Below are 15,192 nucleotides of genomic sequence, written 5' to 3'. Positions count from 1 at the left end.
CTGACTTGCTTCCTGCTTCCAGGCTTTTCTTTATGCTCTTTCCTCCACCTGGAGTGCCTTCGCCATACCTGTGTTTAACCATCTCACAAAGTCTAACTCAACCACAGCCTGCTCCGTGAAATGTTCCCAGCACCCCAGCCCCCCTCCCCTGCTAGAACTTCTTCACACCTTATTAGGGCTTTCATCACAGACCGCCTGGTGCCACAGTCATTTGTGTTCACAAATTCTCTTTGACCTGGCTGTGAGCTCTGAAAGGCTAAGCCCGTGTCGGATTCATCCTGTTCTGCCCCAGAGAGCCTAGAACAGAACAGCCAGTGGATGGATGGGAGCATGGGAGGGTGGGTATGTGGGAAGATGGGAGGATGGCTAGCCAGATAGGCAGATGGGTAAGTGGCTAGATGAATGGGAGGATGGTGGGAGGGAAGGCATATGGAAGGATGGGTGTGTGGGAGGATGAAGAGATAGATGGGTGGGTGGATGGGAAGATGGGTAAGTGGGCTGACGGATGGATGGATGGATTGACAGATGGGTAGGAGAGTGAGTGACTAAGAGGATGAACAGATGGATGGGAGAGAGGGATAAAGGAATGAAAGGTACATCTAGGGAGCAGACAATCATCAAGTCTTCCTTTCTTCCCAAAAGGTACCAGAGCCTACCTTGTTGCTGGTTTCTGTGAACAACCAGCCTCTCTTCTTCCCTCTATTACTACAGCCAACAAAGTTCTTTTTACAAGTACCAATGCTACTCCATCCAATATCCCCAACTTAGTAAACTGAAAAATGGGCAAATTTCTTTCCTTTTTTTTTCTGGCTTCAACACACGGTACACAGGATCCTAGTTCCCCGACCAGGGATTGAACCTGCACCCCCTGCACTGGAAGCGCACGTCTTAACCACTGGACAGCCAGGGAAGTCCCAGAAATGGGCTAAATTTCTATCAAGTGATTTCTGGAATGGAAACAGCACAGGACCTAGGTTCAAATTCCAACTCTACTACTTACCAGCTACGTGCCCTTGGTGAAGACAGGAAACTAGACTTTAGTTTCCTGATGGAGATGTAGATAATTCCAGTGACATGAAAGAGTTTATAAGCCACCATGGGTTAGTCAGTTGACTATTGGTTGTTACTGCCTTCATTGGGACTGTGTATTTTTGGTTTTCAAAAGCCTAAAACCATGTTTATCTCGTTCACCAAGGTATCTATTATTCTATCTGGCCAATAAGTATTTTAAAATGATAGATGGATGGATGGATGGATGGGTGGGTGGGTGGGTGGTTGGATGGATGGATGGATGAATGAATCGGTGTGTGTATCTCCTTGTAAACAGAGAGAAATGAGGCCCTCCACATAAAAGAAAGGAAAGTGGCCCAAAGTCCATTGTCTCCTCAACACATTTAGATTCCTGAATCTAATCTGTTCTCTGGTTTGGGAAGATGGGCCCTCTTTACCTTGCGAAAGCCAAAGCCTTTGACTGGGCCAGAACATACACAGTTAATGAGAGGAAACCACTTCCTGATCAATCATGGCCGGGCCAAGTTTCAGTTCAGTGACAAATGAAACGGCTGAGTTTCAGAACAAGTAACACTTAAGGATGGCAAAGATTATGAAGCACAAAAGCAGAGAAGTAACATGGCTTCCAGAGACGGGCATTTAATACTCTCTCCCTTGGCGAGGAGAAGCCTGGCGCGCAATCCTGGCACAACAGGGAAATGCTGAGGCGCCAAATCCTTCTGGGCCAGCAAATAAAAGAGTAAAACCCGAACAGGATTGGCCCCAAAGATACCATGTCATGGCCTTGGCTAAAAACCCGGGCAACCTGTCCAACTTGGCTGGGGATAGGAGAGGTTTCAGATCTCAGCTCTTCAAAAGTTCTGGGGAATTCAACCCCACGTTATCACTGATAAAGCAGGTGGGACAGGTGATGTGGGTTCTGCCTCCTTGAGGCTCCTGCTCCCACCTCTCCCAGGCTCCCTCTACCCAGAGGACTGGGAAAGGACTGGGTGCTAAGTCACGGGGGGCGGGGGGCCTGGGGTCGACGGCACAGAGGAAGGAAGCACCTTTATCCAGGCCGCCGCCCTGGACCCACTCCCTGCACATGCAGGCACCTTTAAGTCTCACCTCACTCAAGCTTCCCCACAACCTGGGGGTCATGTACTTCTATCAACCCTGTTTTCTAGTCAGTCCTAAATCTCAGAGAAGTGAAGGTTGCCCTGTGTTTTCAATCAATAGTACTTTTTGTGCTGTTTTTTTTTTATTATTCCAAAAGCATTAAACACTCGTTAAAGAGCATCTTCAAAATATACTGGTACAAAGAAGAAAATCAAACCAGGCATCGTCCCAGAGATAACCGCCTTAAGCATCTTGGAGCACCTCCTCGCAGGATTCCACAGTACAGAGGTACCTGGACTTGTCTGGAACCCCACCCTAACACTTCCCAGCTGTGTGACCCCAGGGGACTTACGTGACCTCTCTGTCCCTCACTTTCCTGCTTGGTACAATAAAGATGCTAGCAGTTCCCGCCTCATGGGCTGTCGTGAGCATTCAGTGGGTTAATATGTCAAAGACACTTAGAGCAGGGCTGGGCCGTAGTGCACGCCCCCACAACTGTCCACTCGTGCTTGTCTCTCTCTCTCCACAAATGTGTCCTTGCATACTCCATAAAAATGGGATTCAGGGCTTCCCTGGTGGCGCAGTGGTTGAGAGTCCGCCTGCCGACGCAGGGGATACGGGTTCGTGCCCCGGTCCGGGAGGATCCCACATGCCGCGGAGCAGCTGGGCCCGTGGGCCATGGCCGCTGAGCCTGTGCGTCCGGAGCCTGTGCTCCGCAACGGGAGAGGCCACAACAGTGAGTGGCCCGCGTACCAAAAAAAAAAAAAAAAAAAGGGATTCAACTGTATACATTGATTTGTCATTCTCCTTTTTACTTAGCAATATGCCACGAACAGCCCTTCCGATCACAAAACACCTTCCACAGCATCCCCTCCAACTACTGCAGACTGAATGGTGGGTCCACCGTAGGTCTAACCAATCCCCTGTCGTTGGGCTCTCTACCCTGGTCACAGGGTGCTGCATCCAAAAGCCTGAGACTTGATTTACAGGTTGCCAGACAGGTCTCCAAGTGGCAGGGTCACTCCAGGCCTCACAGGTCACACAGGTGGGTACCCTAGATAGCACTGAGATGTGAGGCCAAGCCTGGGTCAGTCCTGCTGTGTGCCCTTAGGAACTGGCCTTATAAGATTGCAGGTGTAGGGCCTCCCTGGTGGCGCAGTGGTTGAGAGTCCGCCTGCCGATGCAGGGGATACGGGTTCGTGCCCCGGTCTGGGAGGATCCCATATGCCGCGGAGCGGCTGGGCCCGTGAGCCATGGCCGCTGGGCCTGCGCATCCGGAGCCTGTGCTCCGCAACGGGAGAGGCCACAACAGTGAGAGGCCCGCATACCGCAAAAAGGAAAAAAAAAAAAAAAAAAAAAAAGATTGCAGGTGTAAAGACACTTTGGTCCCACTTGTGAAAGGGACTGTATTATCCCCCTTTTTCAGAAAAGAAGACTGAGGCTCAGAGGGGTGACATCACTTGCCCAAGGTCACTCAGCAAAGACAATGGCCTTGCTGGGACTCAGCCTCTGAGGAGGACTCTTGTGGGAGGTGTGGGGTGATTCAGGGGTCTTCTGAGGTGCACCTTGCTGGTCCCCGCAGGTGGTCCTGCAGACAGATCAGAAGCTCGGGATGGGGGACAGAGGCTGGCCCTGGTGCTTGGGGTTCCAGATTCCTCATGAACGGAGGCACACCAGTCACCTCTCCTCAGTCCCAGCTGTCACCTCGAAGTGGGTGCGGGGGTGTTGAAGGCACTCGAAGGAAAAGGAGGCTTGAGAAAGAACTAGGCCTACCCAGTCTGGCACCAGAGCCCACCAAGATGCAAATCAAAGGTAGAAAGAATCTCAAGGCCCAACAGAGAGGCATGCCAGCTCTGATGGGGTCATTCCTCAGGGCGACAAAGCCAGCTTTGTGACAACCACCTCAGAGGGCCAAGAATTGGGTCTGGGCTGCCAGACAAGACAGGCTGGAGCTTTCCAGGAAGGAGGGCGAAGGGAAGTGAGGCACTGACATTGGCTTCTCCCTCCAGGGCATGAACGCTGCTCTTCTGGCCACCCAGGATGGCCTTGGCTATCCTGGACCAACTGGTCACACGGCAGGCATGGAGCTGAGACTGCCCTCCCCGGGCAGGGAACTTCTCAAAGGCTGGACGGAGCCTTCTTTACTGTCACTGAATCATGTTCATCCTCATAACACAGCTGTAAGCTTTAGGCTGCTCCCCGGGACTCGATACACCAGAGGCTACCCAGGAGCAGCCTCCAGTGTAACAAGCAAGGGGAGGTGGACCAGGAGCCTCAAGGGAATCTGCCTGTCAATCATCAGAAAGCCGGGCCAGGCAATCTAGTCAACCCGCAGAGAACATCATCATCACAATGACAACAGTCCCATTCACTTCTCCTTCCTCCATGCTGGGCACGGTGTTAGGGTGGGCCACACGTCTCCATCTTCACAAATTCCCTGAGGGAAGCACTATTTTGATCCTCATTTTACAGCTCAAGATACTGAGCCTCAGAGAGGTGAGGTGATTTTCCCAAGGTCACACAGCAAGCAGGCAGCAAAGCCAGGAGAAAGCTCAGGACTGATTTCAGTGCCTGCACTCGTCACCACAGTGCTGGCCTGCCTAAAGAGAGGGGGGAGCCTGGGTCTGGCATTTACTACAATTCGTTTATTCATTCAGCAGTTATTAACTCAGTATCTATCACATACCTGTTATCCACAAAAGATGGATAATTCCCTGCTCTCCAGGACCTTACATTCTCCAGAGAGGAACGAAAATAAACAAGGAGACACACAAGAGAATCCCAGTTTGTGACGGGAGGCTTGAAGGAAATCAGCAGGGAGCTGTCACTGCGGTCAGGAGGGAACATGGGAGTTGAGACCCAGAGGATGAGAAGGAGTCAGCTGTGCAGTCATCGGAAGAGAGTGGCAGGCAGAAGGACCAGCAAGTGCAAAGGTCCTGAGGCAGAAAAGGCTGTGCTCCCTTCAACTGCTCTCAGTGGCCCCCCTCCTCCTTAGACTTGGAGGCTGGCTAATGTTAACTCTTTAGTCACCTGCATAGTGGTTAACCCTCCACCTGCCACCCTTAGGGCTTGAATTCTGGTTCTGGTACAGCCTATTCTTAGGAGGAAAAAATAAGCTATAGGAGAAGGAAGAAAAAAAATTGTAGCAAAGGGGAAAGCAGAGAGAAAGGGGAAGAGAAAGAAGAGCGAGCTCATGGAGAGTGGGAGGAGTGGGTGGAAGGAGGAAGCCCTTTTGCAAGTCCCTTCCTCCCTGCCTGTCCCTCCCTCCCTGCCGGCAGCCTACAGGAGTGCTCAGCACCTTAGGACCCACAAGGGCCTCAGGAGCACCCAGCTTCCCCACCCTGACACCGCCCCCTTCCCCTGCCACTTCCTCTGCTAGCCCTGCCCAAGACCGTCACCACTTCCTCCGCGTTAGAGGCCACCATCGCCAGTCCAGGGCTCAGATTCAGTGGAGGCTGAGGCAGGCCCGAAGAAGGGTCACATTCCTGGGCTCATAAATGTCAAGGCCACAGGAGATACCACACTGAAGGGACCCCTGGACCCTCTCCTCCCAATAAGCCCGTATGTCTTCCCCTCTGTATTGTACAGCAGAAAAGGCAGAGGCTCCTGGCCAGAGATATCTGGGTTTAAGTCCCAACTTTGCCACGGAAGAGCTGTGTGATGCTGAGCAAGTCACTGTACCTCTCTGGGCTTCTGCATCATCAGGTGGGGATGCTAACGCCTGCTTTTCATGGGGCTGGTAGAAGAATACATGATGGAATGATGGACAGATAAGAACAGAGTGGGACTTGCCTGGCAGTCCAGTGGTTAAGACTCTGTGCTTCCACTGCAGCAAGCATGGGTTTAATCCCTGGCTGGGGAGCTAGGGTCCTGCATGCCACACGGTGAGGCCAAAAACAAATGAATGGAGCAAAAGTCAACTCCCCACTCATTTATCTTGTTCACCTTGTTCACGGTGCCTGACACGTAGGAGGTGTTCAGCTGATCATGCTAATGACTAACACCCATGTGAGCTTTTCCAGGACTAAGTGGTTTACACGGGCTATTTCATACTCCAACAACCCTATGAAGTAGTACCTTTCTGCAACTAAAGAAACCGAGGCACAGCTAAGTGCTTTTCTCAGGATCACATAACCTGCAAGAGGGAGGGCCAGGCTTTAACTCCAGGATCCAGGATCGCATCCAAGTTCCCGGACCATCTCTAGTCCCTGGCAAACGTGAGCTTCCCTTCCCATCTCACCAACTCTGCTCTCTTTCCTCACTGACTACCAGGCCTAGTTCTCTAGAATCCTCCATGCCTCTCACCCGCCTACAACATCTCCCTCTCGGGCTAGTCCCCTTCCATCAGTCACTTCCCCTCCCTGGACTCTAACTTGGGCTCCAAGCACAGCTCTGGTCCTCCCTCCCACCCCCACCAGCTGCAGCCACCAAGACGTGGCCACTCTGTCCCAGCCTTCACTCATCAGTGGCTACCCTGACCTTGGGCAGCCAGGATACCTGGCTCTGGCATCCCCCAATTGTGTGGGCAAGCCACTCCCCATCTGGTGACCATCCAAAGATCACTCTTCTCTAACACCACACAAGGTTGACCTCATGACCTGGTCAGACCCCGGAGGCTTGGGGCAAGCAGGACGGTAACCGTCATATTCAAATCCCTCAACTTGGATTCAAGGCTCTCTTGACTTGGCCCCCACACACTATTCTAGACCTGGCCCGCCCTGGCCAGCTCTCCAGGCCAAGCCCAGCTCCCAAACCCACTGACCACTGGGTTGAGGAGGCATTTGAAATGTGTACAGTGGACCAGGGGGAGGGCACCAGGTGCTGGCGGACAGAGAGGCCAGATCTGCCCTGCCCAGTACAGCAGCCAAGGTCACTACCGAGCACCTGAACCGTGGCTGGTCCACACCGAGACACATCGTAAATGCCAAAGGCACACCAATTTCAAAGACTTAGTATGGAATGAGAACTTTAAGTAACTCTTTCTTTGTATTGATTATATGCTGAAATGATCATACTTTGGAAATACTGGGATAATTAAAAAATACTATTGAAATTCATTTCTCCTGGTGTTTTTCCTCGTTTGAATGAGGCTACTAGAACATTGTAAGTTGCACGCGCGCCTCCTGTTACATACCCCTTGGACAGCGCTGCCCCAGAGGCTGCTCCTCACTTCCAGCAGATGTGGCCCCGCAGGAGTACACGTGGGCGGTACCAGCATCTCTGATATTTCCACAGAAGACAGGGATCAGAGCTCTTATGTGAACTCTCCTGATCTCAGAATGCTGGCAATCACTTCAAATTTGGTTCAGCCGCCGTGGGAGCCACACAAACCCGTCTGCAGGCCCTTCCTGGCTCAAGGGCCACCAGGGGACAACCTCCGGCCTCACTGTCTGGCCTCTCTCCTGGCCCAGACTTCCTTCCCTCCAGCTTTCTATCCCGTCCCACCCGCCCTGCCGGGTGGAAGCCGTCCCTTCTCACTCTAGCCCCATCTTGGTCCCGCTACAGCTCGCTCACCCTGGCAGAGCTTTCTTTCCCTCCCCCGTGTGGCCCTGAAAACAGCAGGGGTGGCAGGCGCCTGGCCCATCCTGAGCACCTATGAGCTACTGGTCTGATTCTCACAGCCGCTCTGTGGGGTGAGTACTGGTCTCGGCCCCACTGGACACATGGGGAAACTGAGGCTCAGAGACAAGCCACTCGCCTGACTTCACACAGCGGCAAAGTGGGGCAGCCAGGATTGAAAGCCTGGTCTGCCTGGCTGTGAGGCCCGAGTCTTTCGTCACACATCCAGGGATGTGATACACACAGGTGAACGCGGCCTGTTTGCTGAACTGGATCGCGGCACAGGCAGCAATGCGCCACGGGAGTGATCTTGCCCCCCAGGGGACATGTGGCCTTGTCCAGAGACATTTTTGGCAACTGCGGGTGCAGGGGGAGGTGCCAGCAGCGCTGGTACTTTTGTGGGTAGAAGCCAGAGATGCCGCTAACATCCTATAATACACAGGCAGCCCCCACAGCAAAGAATGAGCTGCCCCAAATGTCAATACGGTGGGGAGCCTGGGATCACGGACAAGCTGCAAACACTGAAGGCCTTCTGCTTGTCCCCAGTTTAGCTGCAGTAACTGGCCAGGACCTTCTCCATTGGGTAGCAAGAGCATCAACCATAACGAACTATCAGCCTTTCCTGCCCACTTCCGGGGTGGAGATCAGGTGCTGAATGTAGTACACATCCCTAGCTCATCTCGTCCTCCATCGTCCTCCAGATTATCACCTCCGTTTTACAGACAAAAGAGTCTGAGGCTCAGAAGGCGGGGGATCGCTTGTCTGGGGTTACAACCCGGATCCTCCTGAGCTCCAGTTGCTTCCCTTAACCACCCTGCTCCACTGCCCTCAGCAGCAGCTGGGCCTGGGAGTGACCATCCCGGGCTGTTTTCTGGGCGCCTGTGGGGCGGCAGCCCCTGGGGATTTCCCCCTAGTCCGGGTAACCTCAGGAGGCCAGGGGACCCTGGATAGAGGTGAAGGCTGGGGGCGCCGTTAGTTGTTTAGCTCACTTCACTCTGGCCTGCTCTAGACCCAGCCAGAACAAGTCTCAGGGCGGCCAGTGCTGAATCAGCCCCTCCAGACCCAGGCAGACCCCCTGGGCAGGCAACATCCCCAGGAAGCTCCAGCCACCTTGGTTTTAGGACCCAGCCAGGAACCCACTCACAATAGCATGGACTTGTGTTTAAAAACACCAGACTGAGCGGAAATAAGGTTACTGCCTGGGGGCAGAGCTCTTTCCGGAGGAGGAGGGGAGGCGCACGGGAGACCTCGGCAGACCCCAGAGGAAGGAGGAAGCGGAAACCCAGGCTTTAAAACTCTTAGGCAGAGATGAGGGGAAAGGAGCCGGCCTGGCCGGGGAGGGTTCAGAACCTCAGCTTTGTCTGAACTGGGTGGCAGGGCAGGATATGGCACCCGAAGGATGGGGGTTAACAATGGCTCTCTGAACCCGGGGGCACCTGAGGTCCCCACCCGTGGGGCAGCCACTGCCAAGATCCCGGGTTCCTGCAGGGTCCCAGAGGACTCGGGGATTGGCTCTTAAGCGAAGGCAAGGGGCAAAGGGGGCCTCTATTAACTTATCTCATTTTCTTTTAAAAACCACCCTCAAAGAGCCATGCATCACTCCCTCAACCGAGTAACTCCCTTCTAGGAGTCTAGCGTAAAAAAATGATTTAAAATATAAAAACTTTACAAGCAAAGCTGTTCATCAATATAGAGTCAGCTTAGGGCTTCCCTGGTGGTGCAGTAGTTAAGAATTCGCCTGCCAATGCAGGGGACATGGGTTCAAGCCCTGGTCCGGGAAGACCCCACATGCCTCGGAGCAACTAAGCCCGTGCGCCACAACTACTGAGCCTGCGCTCTAGAGCCCGTGAGCCACAACTACTGAAGCCCGCGTACCACAACTACAGCAGCCCGGGTGCCTAGAGCCCGTGCTCCACAGCAAGAGAAGCCACGGCAATGAGAAGCCCGCGCACCGCAACGAAGAGTAGCCCCGCTCACCGCAACTAGAGAAAGCCCACGCGCAGCAACAAAGACCCAATGCAGCCAAAAATAAATAAATAAAAATATACAGTCAGCTTTGCTATAAAGTTTACTTTAAAAACTGCCAATTTTGTTCCAACGCCACTGATGTATTAAGGAACAATTTTATCAAAACGCTAAATTCACATTTGCTTATGTTCTGTTCTGTCTGCCAGAAACAATAGGTGAACGCAGAAAACTTCACCCAGATGAGCCGAGCAGCAAAGGAATGCACAAATGGCACAGGCACCTCAAACATCTCTCAGCAACCTTTAAGCCACACCCACCCCATCTGGGGTCCAACATGCCCCGATTTCAGATAACCCTCTTTTCAGATAACCCTCCTTCCACAGCTTCATGTACTGCAATGCTTCCCACCCACAGCCACAAGCATCCTTGCAGACCTCTTTCCCAGTTCAGTGTTGTATTTATTGTGATAATTTTGTATTTCTTATCTGCAAACCTTGTGTAATACGGTGCTACTTGTTTTTTAGGTTCCTATCTTTATTTTTTTCTAATGTGCTGATGAAGTTTTTGAGTGTTGTGTCCTTAGCCCCATTTTTCTCACAAGGCCTCTGATTTTTGTTGCATGTTTTGCACAATTCAGGGATTTTTAGGAAGGCATATTTATATTACAGCAGACCTGACTGTATTGTGTAAAGGGCTTAGCACAGCACCTGGCACATGATAAGCATTTATCAATTTTAACTTGTTGGGCTTCCCTGGTGGCGCAGTGGTTAAGAATCCGCCTGCCAATGCAGGGCACACGGGTTCAAGCCCTGGCCTGGGAAGATCCCACATGCTGCGGAGCAACTAAGCCCGTGTGCCACAACTACTGTGCCTGCGCTCTAGAGCCCGTGAGCCACAACTACTGAGCCCGCATGCCACAACTACTGAAGCCTGCGTGCCTAGAGCCCGTGCTTTGCAACAAGAGAAGCCACAGTGATAAGCCCACGCACCACAACGAAGAGGAGTCCCCACTCACCGCAACTAGAGAAAAAACCGCGTGCAGCAACGAAGACGCAGTGCAGCCAAAAATAATAAATTTATTTAAAAAAAAATTTAACTTGTTAATAGTAAAAAGAAAATGGGGGGTAGGAGTTACTTAAATATCCAATAAGATTAAAATCATGGGGGCACTGAGCCATCCCAGAAGGTATGTGTGAAGCATTCAGAATAACACAGGAAGAGGCTTTAGGAATCAAAGATAACATAAAACACTGTAGGTGTGTATTATTACAACCCTGCATTAAAAAAAGTTTTTTTCTCCATAAATATCGATTAAGTCTGGAAGGAAATATATCAAAATGTCAACAGCAACTGATGGGACTTAGGGTAATGTTTTTCTTTTTAATTAAAAAAATTTGTACTATACACCTAATTTTGCAAACTCATAAACCTTTTAAAAGCTTAAAGACAACATAAGACGACAAAAGCAATTTTCAAGAAGCAGAAAAATCATCTCAGCCTGTTAACCCAACTCTTCATGCCCACATGCTCCCTGTCTCTGTTCAGCACATAAGTACCAGTTTCACCCACAGTTAGGACAGCGGGCACACCCTGCTGAAGGCAGTTTCTTCCATTCAACCCGATATCAAACACTTCCCTTTCCACCTTGTCTTTAGAATAAAGATTATTATTAAGGGCAAGAATTTTGAAACTATATAGCTTGTGAGTTTTACTTTGTATCTAGTAATGAACTAGAAATGATTTTCTTTTGAAATCGCTTAAGGAGTATGGAGGTGAGCATGAACTTGACTGTGCAGAAAATCAATCCTACGAGCCTCTTTTTCTCCCGAGATCAACTGATGATTTATCAGGGAGAAGAGGGAAAAAGAGGCTCCATATCGTGAGACACTAATGTCTCAAGACATTAGGCTTTGAGCCTCTGCAAGACACTCCTCAGGAAATCTATAATTGGAGTCCTCTTCTGACAAGCCTTTGACAAATTGGGATTCCTATGGCTTCTTACACCAGCAAAATCCTCAGAAAGGCCTTCACCACCTAGGCTGCCAGGAGAAAAATCTGCTCGTTCTAGGACAGGGAGAGGAGGTGCTGCTGGCCATCACTTCACCAGCTCACAGCCAACTGGTTACCAAGGTGCCACGTCAAAATGGAAGTTCTGGCCCCAGACATAAAACCTAGATGGAACCTCTGGCCTGTGCTGCTGAAACGGCCATGCCAGGGAACAATGAAGTGGGAAGGAGTTATGGCCCCTGATTAGAATCTTTAGTAAAGCAATACCTGCTTCAACTTCAACTCTAAGGGGCTGACTAAGCAGCACTTCTCCAGGGTAGGAGACGAGGTCACAGGGATCTCTGATCCAAGACGGGTCTTCCTTAGCTGGTAACTAAGCCCAGAGCCTTGGGTTCTAGCCCCTTCCTTTCCCTGAGCCCCTGTATTCCTGTGTGTAACATGGGGTTGGGTTAGATCAGAGGGTCACACATTGAGGCCAGGCAGGTAACCTAATAAATGTCCAGGTGTGTCAGCCATCACACAGCTCTCCTGATCTACCTTTCCCTTGTCTTAATTATGAGAAAATCATGGGTTCGGAGGTGGTGGGGAGAGACTTGTGGTGCAGCCGGCTCACAGCTTTGAGCACTAGACTCACTTTTAAAAGGGTCCACGTGCTCTGGAGAACCAGGAGGAGACAAAATAACTTGTGAATCAGATGGGCTCCTTTGTATGAAACTTTCAGAGCTGTAAGGGAGTTTTATGGGGCTAAAGCAGGAGGAAATGGCAGTCAAAACTGACAAGGGGAAATCTTACCAGCCTAGAAGCCAAGTTCTGCATTTAGGTTTGAAAGAAAATGAACCTTATGAAGCCAGGATTCATTAGGGGACAGGGACAAGAGTGCAATGGAAAGTCAGCCCCTAACAGGACAACATCAGCGAGGGCCAACAGCAGGCACTACAAACACCAACTGAACCTTCTGGAGAAAGCGGGGGATATGGTGAGCTGACCAAGGGTCCAGCTGTGCTCACGGTGGTCAGAGCACACCTGGCAGAGCAGGCTCCATCAGGGGAAGGCAAGTCCACCGGTGGGGTGTCCGGCGGGGCCGCAAGACTGAGGAGGACAGTTTCCTGGTGCCGCCAGGAGGAAGAGGCAGCTCTGAGAAGGGGAAAGAAAAGATGTGCGAGTGAAGTATGTGCTGACGGCCCTGGAATACGTGCAGAACCCTCAGGCAGAGAAAGGCAGCAGAGAAAGGCAGCTGAGAGCCCCAGGTATGAGTGTCACAGAGGCCAGCCTTCCAACCACAGAACCTTTGCTCCAGTGGGGCTTTCACCCTGTAAAAGGAAGCGCTGGCTCCGTGGGGAGGTGGTAAGGTAACAAAACAGGCCCCCTGATGGGCCTGGGTGACTTCAAAATGGCCCCTAGAGCAATGTTTCTCAAACTTAAAGCCCATGTAATCAGGGGGATCTGGGCATCTGTTAAAATGCAGGCCCTACTTTATTATTTATTAGGTCTAGGGTGGGGCCTGAGATTCTGCATTTCTAACGAGCTCCCAGGTGATGCTGGTGCTACTCCTCCAGGGACTACACTTTGGTGATTAGGCTCTCCACCACTCTCAAGGCAAAGAGAGCAAGTCTTGACCAGGGGTGGCCTAGAGAAGCTCTCTCTGTGGTCCAGGCTCCTAAGAGGGAAACCCTGGGGTCAGAGTGGTCTACAAGCTATAGGAGCCCCAAAGAAGGTGATGGTGGCTTAGGAAGGAGGTGCCCTCCTGTAGAAACCACCAGCTTAACATGTGGGTTTCTCTCAGTAAAGAGTTTCCTGGCGGAAAGGAGATGAGGGAAAGCGTGGAGTCAAGCTCTAAGTGTTTGGGTCCCCAATACGCCTGAGCAACTCAGAATTTGTTCTCAGGACCAGACACCAGACAATGACCTGCTGCAAACGTGTCTACAATTCATCAACTCTGCTCCGCCCACCCTCCACAAAAGCTCTCTGGCCTTTTATTCTTCTAGGGAAAGGTGACTGCAATTGGGAGACTCCCCAGCTGTGACTCATCCACATACTCAAATCTGACCCCGAAGCGCAGGATTCACGAGGCCCTGACTTTCCCCTCTGCCCAGCCCCAGCCCACATTTCCACGCCTAACCTCTCACTCTAGACAACCCCCCCCCTCCACCTCTTGTCTCTCCCGTCTCTGGCTCGTCTTCAGGTGTGTCCCCAACTTCACCGGACTCAAGCCTTCCAGACGCAGCCGAGCTTCTCTGTCCCCATCGCCTCGGCACTCTCACAGCATCTGAGTGGCCTCCCTTAAAAAGTATGCCTAGTAACAGTTCTACCGCGGATGCCTCGTCTCGGATGCTAAAGTCCTATAAGCGCCCCCTTTGTCTCCCCCTGCGGCGCTGAGAGCCGTGCGGGACGCACAGGAAGTGCTCAGAAACTTAGCTCGGGGGCAGCAGCCGTGCCCGGAGGGGGCGTCCGGCACGCAGGGACTCAGCCGGGCTGTGTGAGGATACCCCAACCCCCACCCCAACGAAGAACAAGGATCACCAGGACAGAACCCCGGGACTCCGAGTTCAGGGCCGGGCAGCCTTCTGCGTTCTCCCGAGCCGTGGCCGAGACTGACCAGGGCCAGCGCCCCTTCTTTCCGGAGCCGCTCCACGCGCCCCGAGCCACCCACCACCAACACAGCGCCCTCACCTTGTAAACCTTGCCGAAGGCACCATCGCCCAGCTCGCCCACGATCTCCCACACCTCGTTGGGGTCCAGGTCCCGGCGGACGTGCTCATATTCGCGGGACTTTCTCTTCTCGAAGGTAGACCGCCGCAGGATGCGGCGGAAATTGGCGAAAGCCATGGCTGGGGGCACGCGAGCCTGGGGGCGAGGTGGCGCCGGCTCCGGCTCCGGCTCGGGCTGTGGCTCCGGCGGCCGCGAGGGAGGGGCTGGAGGACACCGCGGCGCTCTGGGGTTCTCCCCCGACCCGCCCTTCCCCACAGCCAGACCCCGGTCAAGTGCGCCCTGGGCTGCGCGCGGCGGGAGCACCCGGAACCGCGCAGGCGGCCGCGGTCCCCGCCCCCGCTCGGTCCAATCTCCGGGCCACCTCCCGATGTAGACCCGGTTCGCGCCGCGCCCCCGCCCAGCCCGCAAGCCCCGGGACACGTTCCGGGGACCCGGCCCCGCTCCCGCCCATCGGCCCGACTCCACCTGCCGCTCCCCGGCAGCGCCCGGAGACCCCCTAATTGGCTGCGGGCGCTCCCCGGCTCCGCCCGTCGCCGCAGGGCACTCTGGAAACTGTAGTCCCCCGCGCGCCGCACGCCCGCGAGCCACGGACTAGGCTTTGGCGAGCTTAGGGGACCCTTCGGCGGGACCATGCCGGGTCTGGGAGGCCCACCGTGTCTCGTGGCTCCCAAAATTTCTGCGGGAGCGAAAGGGGAAGCAGACTGGTTATTCGCGAGCGCCCACTGATTGCTGTCCAAAGACCAAAAAGGTGAACCGGCATTAATCATTGAATCCGCCCCGTAACGGCCCCGCGCGGCTGCTCTGCTCGCGCCCACTTTTCAGGTGGGGTCGCCCGGCGGG

General features: G+C 53.1%; 1 protein-coding gene across 1 annotated transcript in view; it reads right to left on the bottom strand.

Moving 5' to 3' along the window:
- STK10 (serine/threonine kinase 10) overlaps positions 1-14,727 on the bottom strand; it is a 131,883-nt gene extending 117,156 nt beyond the window's left edge. Inside the window, exon 1 of the mRNA XM_060094947.1 lies at positions 14,314-14,727. Coding sequence (XP_059950930.1) covers positions 14,314-14,469 — 156 coding nt within the window. The 5' untranslated portion in view covers positions 14,470-14,727. The remainder of the gene's footprint in view (positions 1-14,313) is intronic.
- Between the last annotated feature and the right edge of the window lie 465 nt (positions 14,728-15,192).

Source organism: Mesoplodon densirostris, chromosome 3 (assembly GCF_025265405.1).
Source record: "Mesoplodon densirostris isolate mMesDen1 chromosome 3, mMesDen1 primary haplotype, whole genome shotgun sequence".
Classification (NCBI taxonomy): domain Eukaryota; kingdom Metazoa; phylum Chordata; class Mammalia; order Artiodactyla; family Ziphiidae; genus Mesoplodon; species Mesoplodon densirostris.
Note: the sequence above shows the minus strand (reverse complement) of the source record. Positions and strands in the feature narration are given on the sequence as shown.